The 9,376-nt window shown below is 45.0% G+C and overlaps 1 protein-coding gene across 5 annotated transcripts in view; it reads right to left on the bottom strand.

The window, feature by feature from the left end:
• Positions 1–2,418: 2,418 nt before the first annotated feature.
• Positions 2,419–9,376, bottom strand: part of NR2F1 (nuclear receptor subfamily 2 group F member 1) — a 10,875-nt gene continuing 3,917 nt past the window's right edge. The window contains exons 2-4 of one of the 5 annotated variants that reach the window (XM_027656858.1): positions 8,510–9,037; positions 3,429–3,616; positions 2,419–3,344 (exon numbers count right to left, since the gene is read on the bottom strand). In XM_027656858.1, coding sequence (XP_027512659.1) covers positions 3,336–3,344; positions 3,429–3,616; positions 8,510–9,037 — 725 coding nt within the window. In that variant the 3' untranslated portion in view covers positions 2,419–3,335. The other 4 variants (XM_027656859.1, XM_027656861.1, XM_027656857.1 and 1 more) reach the window with 4 other exon arrangements.

The following is a 9,376-nucleotide window of genomic DNA, read 5'->3' as shown; positions in this document are numbered from 1 at the left end:
CCTACTGACCGCGTCTCCTGAAGATCCTGGGGGGCCGAGGAGCCCCCGGGAACAGCGCCCAGGCCCCCGGCAACAACAAGGCAGGAGAAATGTAGATGGAGTTCGTTTTAGAGCAATGTATTGTAGGTTATGAACAAGTCAGCAAAAACTTGAGGGACCCCGGCCCCTCTCCACACTCACATCTTTTTTTTTTTTTTTTTCAGCAAATAGCACTCCATGACGCCATCATACAGTATTTTTAGCCGCCATATGAATGCCCGAAAGGCTGCAGCGTGGCAAAGGAAAACATCCACTGACACAATGCAGACTGTGTAGTTAACACTTCAGAACACGATACTGTCTTATAAGCAAAGTTTAATAAGGGATTGAAACACTTCTTTCTAGGCACATACATGGAAATAAGTGCATCTCGTACCTGCAAGTTTCTTGGCAATCTGTGGGTTGTTATTATTATTCATAAATATGAAAATTAATTGAAAAATACCTATGAAAAAGTTTATCTGTTTTCATCAGTGGGATAACGCTGTAATGAATATATTTACATCTCATTGGAAGAAGTCGAGACCTGTTTTTCTACTCCGATATCCCCATGTGTTTTGCTTATTTTGGGGGGGGGGTGTGTGTGTGTGTGTGTGTTTCTTGCTTGTTTTTGTTTTTGTTATTATTTTTGGGTTTGGATTTTTTTGTTCTGTGTTTTTTTTTTTTTAATTTTTGTTTGTGTTTTTAACTGCTAATCCAACTGTGTCCCAAGTCACCCATCCCACCAAAAAGCAATGTTGAAGAGCTGCTTTCAGCACCTCCCCCCGGTCTGAGCATGCCTGCTTACTCCCCATTGAGAACTCGGAGGGGCTGCTAGATCCCCTCTGCCGTGGAAGGACCAGAAACAAAGCTCTTGCCCATGCCACATCCGTGTGAGTGGGAAAAGGGAGGATGTCTGTTTGTCTAATTCCCGTTCTTGTGTACTCAGGTCTGGAATCATCCGAGTCCCCCCACTGCCAGCATCTATGAATACAGGCCACTTCTCTATCCTGAATGGGATGATCCCCCCATAGAAGATCTGCTCACAATGTTGATTATCCAGCTATAAGTGCCTACTGTATGGAGCTGCTATAACCTCGGATCTGCTGCGCCTAGAATATTAAAAACCCCAAGCGAGTTGGATTGAAGGATCTTGTTAATGCAAAAAAAAAAAAGAGAGAGAGAGAAAGAAAAAGCAAAAAAAGGGGGGGGGGGGGGAGAGAGAGAGGAAGAGAGAGAAAGAGAGAGAAGGAGAGTATGTAGGACAGAAAATTAAAATTAAAATCTTGCCCATGTTTCCACAAACTGAAAAATCTGCCTCATCCAGGCTTGTTTGGAGGGTACGGGAGGTATCTGTGTGAGGGGGGACAATGCTATTTTTAAAGATCCAGCTTTATTAATACGTTAAGAAAGAGCTCCCTTGGTAGTATGTGTTCTCACAGCTCTGTCTCAGACCCTATAAAACATTAATGCACTGAAAGCTGTTACAGAGATCTGCACCACCAGCTAGAAGCCTTTACGTTCAAAGGACTTCCATTACAAAAATGATTTTTAATTTTCTTCGAGGAAAAGGACAAGCTGAAATAAAGAGAGGCTTTTGGCACAGAGCTCGGGCCTCTGTGATAGGTGGCCATGGAGTGGGGGGTCACAGCCTGTGTTTTTTGCTTGATCATGGCACATAAGCACATATGAAATGCACTGGCTCACCACCCAATGAGCAAGCATCTAGTTGGATTTCTATATTAATGGACTGGGAATATCGTCCTCACATAGTGACTAGAGTTAGGAGAAATAGCAAGAGGGATGTTTTGGCTGACAGCAAGAACAAGGTGTGCACACTGGAGCACACAGAGGGGTCTGTGAGTCCTTGGGGTGGAAAAGAAGAGAAAAGAAGCAAAAAACCCCAACCCCACCTTGAGCTCCCAGAAACAGAAAGCCACCACATCTGAAACAAACAAGACCCATGGCTACAGTATGCCTCCTGCTGCACGGGTAGAGGTGGTGGCATATGGTGACTGCAGTCCATGCCCATGGTTTCTGAGAGCAAAAAACAAGGTGTGAGCTCAGCAGAAAATCCAGCTGATGGGAAAAGGTATTTCAAAAAAGGGATAGGCCATCAGCCTTGGTAGGGAGTCTGCGGTGTAGTCTCAGCGAGGCAAGGTCACCTAAGGCATCACACCGCATCTCCCACTCCCTCTTCCTAGACCTTGGCAGCTCAGCCCTAAGCTTAAGTCCAGCCAAGTCCGTTTTGGAGCATCATGTAATTTACACAACTTGGCTAGATCTCACAAGTATTTTTTAAGTTCTCTTTTTTAGCACCAGTAGAGAGTTAAAAATCCAGGTGAGATTTTTTGTTGTTATTGTTTGGTTTGTGGTTTGGTTTTTTTTTTTTTGGGGGGCGGTGAATTGTTGGCATGTTTCAAACAACAAGACTCATGGTTTGTGGGGTGATAAGTAGGGGGGGGGGTTGCTAAATTCTTTTATTTTTTGTTTAAATTCTCACTTCAATTTTAATTCTTGAAGAACAATTTTGACAACATATATCGCACTCATTATAAGAAGCAAAGGGTTATATCAAAAAATTATTAGTATAGAATCACAGGAAACCTGGTTTGGAACCAGAAAAAAATACAAAACAGATATAGATACATAGACACAGGACAATTTTTTTTATAATTATTTGGAAAATGTTATTTTCCCCTAATTCTCCTTTCTTTTTTTTTCTTTATGCGCATATGATGTTTTAACTTTTACCAAAAATGAAAATAAAGACTAATATATTACAAAATGAGTAACAATGTTCGTGGTAAGTGTTTGCGCGTAGAATTTTTTTCTTTGTTTACTTCTTTTGGGTTTTTTTTTTCATTCTACACAAGGTTCAGTTCAGTTTCAATGCTTTTTTGTTTTGTTGATTTACTGTACAGCATATATCAGCAACAGTCCACAATAAATCCTGGAAGATCCAGTATCCCCTTCAGGTTTGATTAATATCCCCTCAATACTCATTTTTTTTTATTTTTTTTTTTGTCTCCTTTATTAATATTATTTATTTCTTTTTTCCTCCTCTCCAAAAAAAAAAAAAAAAGAAAATAGGCCAAATAAAAAAAAAAAAAAAAGAAAAAGCGAAACACCACAACCTCCACGGACGAGAGGTCCGTTCTTCTCCCCTACACGGCCACATCTCTGCTCCCACTTGGCCCTTTCTTTTGTTCAGTGTCCACCTCCCGGGCCCCCCCCCGCACCCCGACTGCCCCTCGGTGCGAGCGCTCCCGTCTCCGCCGCTCCGCCGCCTCTCTGCCGGGGATGCGGAATGGGCTCTAGGAGCACTGGATGGACATGTAAGGCCAGTTGAAGCTGCTCCCAGACAGTAGCATATCCCTGATGAGGGTTTCGATGGGGGTTTTACCTACCAAGCGGACGAAGAAGAGCTGCTCGATGACGGAGGAGGAGACGGTGCGCAGAGAGGGCAGCCGCAGCAGCAGCTTCCCGAAGCGGCTGGGCTGGTTGGGGTACTGGCTCCGCACGTACTCCTCTAGCGCGCACTGTGACTTCTCCTGAAGGCTCTCGATATGCGCAGCATCCGACAGGCCACAGGCGTCTGCCCACCGCACCGCGCCCGCGGAGGTAGCCGCAGAACGGCGGCAGGCGGGGGGAAAGTGGAGGGAGGAGGTAGAGGAGGAGGAGGAGGAAGCGGGGGGGAGATGGTTAGTGACTGGGAAGCACACAGGGAAACGCCGCTAGGATGAGGGGCACGGCAAAGGCTCACCCCCCATCCCATCCCACCCCACACTAGCCCACCCCCTCTCATCCCACCCCAACCCATCCCGTGCACTGCTGCTGAATAAATAACGCGACCTCTCTGTGCCTCTTCACCGCCGTGGGTATTTTGACCCAGGATATGGTGGGGTGCTCACACCCCACTCGTCCCAGCCACACACATAGAGCCCCCCATGCTTCCTTTCCATATCCCCCTCTATGGACACTCTGCGCTGGTGAGTGTGATTCCCACTCCAGGGAGCCCACCACCAGGATGCTGGAAACCTGGACCAGCCCCTGTTAAACAACACTGAGTGGAGAAAAAATAGGGGTATTGGGCAAAATAATAATAATAATATTAATAATAGTATGATTATAAGCAGGGGTGGGCACAAGCAGAGAGAGACAGAGGGAGTTTGTTGACATGGTTGCATATCACAGAGAGGCAGCGGCTGGGACCTGCAGTGACTGGCAGGGAGCCGGCCGGGGGATGCCGGGGTGCAAGGGGGACGTCTCTGTCCCTGCCATGCTGCCAGGGATCACAAATTGGCCAAATGTTTCTGGGTTGTGTGATAAATCTGGTAGAAATCGAGATAAATCTGGTGGCTGGGTTAGTGCTAGCTTGCACTCAGCAGGCATCTGCAGCTCTCAGACACAAAGCTTGGGAGAGCTGCGGCAGATAAGCCATGCCTAAAAGTAACCAGTGAGACTTTCCCTACAGGAACATATGTTTTGCACCTTGCAGAACTATACCACCCAGGCAAAGGTGTACCAATCCAAGAGTATAAACCCTTCACATCCATGCATTTGTACCTATACACATTATTCTGTGTGTACAGATACAAGCAGGGAGGTATAGATGCATCTGTGCATTTGTGCACACACACAGACACACACAAGCATATACCCTATCTCTGTGAACACAGAACCCAAACCAAGGGAAAATTGTTCGCTGGCTGCTTAAAGGACTTGCTCAGGAAACCACAGTCAAAGAAAAGTGGTGGGTATGCCCAGATGGTGGAAACTATCCACATTGTTTACAAGATTAATATTAAATATTTTTAAAAAATTACAAAGCAAAAAAACCCCGAACCATCAAGATCAGAGCAAGGCAGTCAGCTAGCAGTGCTGTTTAAAACAGATCAAAGCCAGACTTGGCTAATATATAGATCCATATATGAATTAGTGCATGTTAATGGCCCCCAAAAGGACATTACAAAAATGTGAATGTAGACTTATGACCCTGGAAAGACACAACAAATTAATAAATTATTCAAAGCTAAAAAAAAAAAAAATCTGTCACAAAGGCGTTTTTGGAGTTTAAGTCTTTCCCTATCAAGAACTGACTTTACAAAGATTTCTGAACACCTTCATCTACAATACTATGGCCTCGAGCAAAAATACAAGTAAAACAAGCCATAATTCAGGAGCTTCTGAGGAGGAGAACCTTTGACCTGAACTGTGGACTTGGCATCCCTCAGATGCACAATTATCTGGGCCAGGCTGCTCCACTAATCCATACTGTACCTTTAATGCAATGATATTTTGCGACATCTAAAGCACCAGGTTGCAACATATATATCTATCAAAAGCTGGGGCCTGTTCTTGTTTGCAATACATATCAAAAACACAGGCCTGTTCATATGTTGATTGCCACAAATCACATTCCATATTTACATATATCTTGCTATTTTACATGCATTATCTGCCCATTATGCATTAGGATCCTATTCAACTTCCAAACAATGCAATATGAAAGGGTCTTACTGACACCCTGGCAGGGCTTTTTTCTTTATGCCCCATATGTCATACCCTTAAGCTTAGTAAAATATTTATCAGACATTTACGATAAGTGCACCTATAACTGCAGGTCACTGGACAATACGGATGGGGAACTTGCTCTCTAAAAGGGCAGCAGCCCGGTGTGTGTGTGTTTGAAAAATACGCCTTGGGTTTTGCCTTAGACCTCCAAACATTCAGAATTTTCTTATGCCAGTAATAGCTATTGAGCTTTAATTATTTTAAATGGACTGGCATATGCCTTTACTTGGGTTTCATTCTGTATCCTTAAAGGTGGTGGTGAGAAGGCTTAACTCTCCCTTCAGAACGAGATTAAAAATAATAATCATTAAGGGATCCACAGCTCGATTCGATTATGCAGCCCAGAGAGGTGCAATCCGTGGGAGAAATAACGCAATCCATGTTTACTGGAAGTGAATTATTATTGCATCCCAGAAAGTGGGCTAATGTGAAAATCCTGTGTGTGCCTCGGTTTTTTATGTGGCAGTGTGTCAATAAGGGAAAGCTCTATATTTCTTCTTGCAGTCTATGGAAAAGAAATTATGTAAATAAATAACCATTACTGTTCAACACACTCCAGCCTTCCCCTTCGTAGTGGCGGGTATGTATTTCATGTTACACATTCAGAAGAGTTTAGTGTTCAGAAAATATAGATGTAATCAGCGGCCACCTAACTAGAAATCAAAGTTCTTATTGCGCTGCAAATAGATTTATTGAATTTATGTTATCTGTCTCTATCTCTTCCTGGAAACGTTTATTTATGATGAGGAAAAGGTAGATACAGGAATTAATAACACTAAAGTTTGGCAGCGGGGTCGTGGAGGGATGGGGGTGAGGGATAGAGAGGTGGAGGAGGAGGAGAGTGGAAGGAAGGGGAAAGTAGGTGACAAAGGAGCAGGTTTTGGGTTACGACCCAGTCTTTGGATGGTGTCCAGAATTTTACGGATTAAATACATGCTCTCCGGAGCCCGAATGTAAAAACTACTACAGGAGAAACCCATGCCAGCTTTAAACACTTAGTCCTCAGCAAAGGAATTTGGACACAATGACTAAAAATGTCTTTTCCATCAGTCAAAGTTAGTTTAAAAGTTGGATGACTTTGAGAAAGGCTTCCCATGAATTCCCCTCTGGATAAGCAATCAAAACAAGTTTAGTGAGAAGTTGAAATGTGCGGATGGGGGTAAGTGGTAGATTACTCCTGACAGCTGTATTTCCATTTTCTGAGATGCCTCGTGTGATCCTGCTCCAAAATAATATTATTGTTCCCTTCCTGAGCCTCATTCACTCTCAGTACCATTGTGGAAAGGGGATTCCTCCCTCACAAGTGTCATTACATTTTTTTTAATATATGTAAATGAAGGGGTCCTCTAAAACCACTTACCCTGTTTCTAGCCAACATTGCTTGTTTGGGCAGATTAAAGGGGGAGATTGGAGAGAGCAGAGAGAGAGAAGAGAAAGAGAGGAAAAAGTGAAATATCCCCTCAAACGTGTCCCCATCAGGGGCAGCCTCTTTCTAAAGGCCTTTGGCTGGTAGAAAGGCTGAGACACAGGCCAGCCATCTTCCCAGCTCTGCTTAGGAAGAATGTCTCAAGTTGGATCTGGAAAAAAAAAAAAAAAAGGAAAGGTTCTCCTCAACTGTCCCTGTGTATTGATGAGCACCCTGAAATGAATGGGAAGGGAAAGTCTGTGAGTCTGCAGGCAGGCTGTGGAGTTAAATCAGCCTGATAAATGCTGGCAGGTCTCTTTGTCACTCTTGAAAAACATGTTTCCATCAAGAAGACTTATTATGATAAAATACATTAAAATGTCGATCTGGCTATTCAGTAAATCTTCCATTTGTTCTAAGATTTGCAAGTTATCCTTTGCAAAGAAATATTCCCTCCAACACTGCGAGACTGCATTTGCACTGGAAGTAAAAGGGGGCAGTCACAGTACACGTCTCCGACCACCCTGCATACAAATTATATACTCCTGTCTAAATAAATTATCTGATGTTCAAATCGATATTAATACTACATTTGCTACATTACAATATTGTGCAAATTTAGGAGTCATTTTAATACAATGTAAATACTATCTTTCATGCATGAAAGGCAACAAATATTGATGGATTATAAACTGCTCAGTGTTAAACAAGACCTTTGAACGATTTGCCATCTCTGTTCAGGAATGCTTTCAATTTTGTCCTGGCCTAGTTTTAAGTCACATTTATTGGAACTGTTTAGTTATTGATAATTGAGAAGGCTGGTTCGGAAAAGAGGGGAGAAATGGGAACAAGAGAGGAGATGGGGAGAGTGGGTATATAAAAGAAAAAGAAAAAAAAAAGGAAAAAAGAAAACAAGCAGAAAAAGTGGCAATTAGCCATATCATGATGACAATTAGAATAATAATTAAAAAATTACACTGCCCAGTCTCTTATTTCACCTTATTTCTACTTCCTATATTTCCTCTGCATAGTTCTCCTTTGATGTTTATAAATTCTCCCTCGCAGGTTACAATAATAGTATACATATTATATTTTTATAGGTTACGACCAGAGCACTTCAAAGGCAACACTAATGCAACTTTCCTGCTAGTTAATTCGAACCATCTATCACAGGGAAAAATTGTTAACATGCATGTTTCCACCGCCTACAGTTAATTTGATTTTGGTTTTTTAGTGTTTTGGTTTGGGTTTGGGTTTTTTGTGGGTTTTTTTTTTGTTTTGTTTTTTTTTGGAGGGGTTGCGCATTAAAAAGCCAATGTCAGTGGGGATGAGGGGGAGATCGACCCCTGAACCGAAGTGTACCCCTGTCAGGTGCTATGCTACCTCAACCTGCTGCCTCTTTTCTTTAAAAATAATTCTATTTTCATTTTTTTCTAATTTTTCCACAAGTGGTTTGTTTTTTTTTCTTTTTTTTTTTTTTATGTCTCACATCCCCACCCATCCCCTCACCTGAGGTGAAGAGGACGATGGCTTTCAGGCAGCTGTACTCAGCCGAATCGACGTGCAGCGCCTTCAGCTTCTCCACCTGTTCCTGGAAGATGCGGATGTGGTCCATGAAGGCGACAACGCGGTCGGCCGACATGGGGGAGGCGTGGAGGCCGGCGGCGGCCAGGAGCGGAGCCACATGGAGGGGCATGGAGCACTGGGCAGCGTTGAGGACGAAGAGCTCGCTCCAGGTGAGCCGCAGCAAGGCCACCTGGTCGGTGATCTGCAGGTCGGGGAAGAAGGGGATATTGCGGGCCCACTCGACGGCGCTGAAGAGCAGACGGGCGGCCAGCTCGCAGATGTTCTCGATGCCCATGATGTTGTTGGGCTGCATGCACTGGCTGCCGTAGCGGGAGGTGGGGTAGGGCTCGGCCCGCAGCAGGAGGGAGATGTATCCCGAGAGATAGCAGTGCCCATTCAGGGGGTCGCCGTTGGTCAGGGCGTACTGGCCGGGGTTGGGTTGGGTGGGTGGCATCCTTCCTCGCTGAACCGCTGACAAAAAGAAGGAGAGAAGGAGAGGAAATGTGCATCCAGGAGGCTCGCAGGCATTGCCCCGGCGGCGCAGTCAGCCAGCCGGAGACAATGCCGGGCTTCTTCCCCTCCCCGCCACCGCCTCGCCCCCGGCACACGCACAGGCACGGACAGACAGAGGCATGCGGAGCCGGGTAGCTGCCGCCGACCTGCATTGCGACCCCCGCCCGGCATCGGCATCGGCCTCGGCCTCGGCCCCGGCCCCGACCCCTGCTCAGGCAGCCCCAGCCCAGCGGCAGCCAAGCGCCCCCCCTTTCTTCCCTCCCTCCCCCCCCCTCCCCCCCCGCCCACAATGCAGAC

This window comes from Corapipo altera, unplaced genomic scaffold, assembly GCF_003945725.1.
Source record: "Corapipo altera isolate COAL_440 unplaced genomic scaffold, ASM394572v1 61281, whole genome shotgun sequence".
Taxonomy (NCBI): Eukaryota; Metazoa; Chordata; class Aves; order Passeriformes; family Pipridae; genus Corapipo; species Corapipo altera.
Note: the sequence above shows the minus strand (reverse complement) of the source record. Positions and strands in the feature narration are given on the sequence as shown.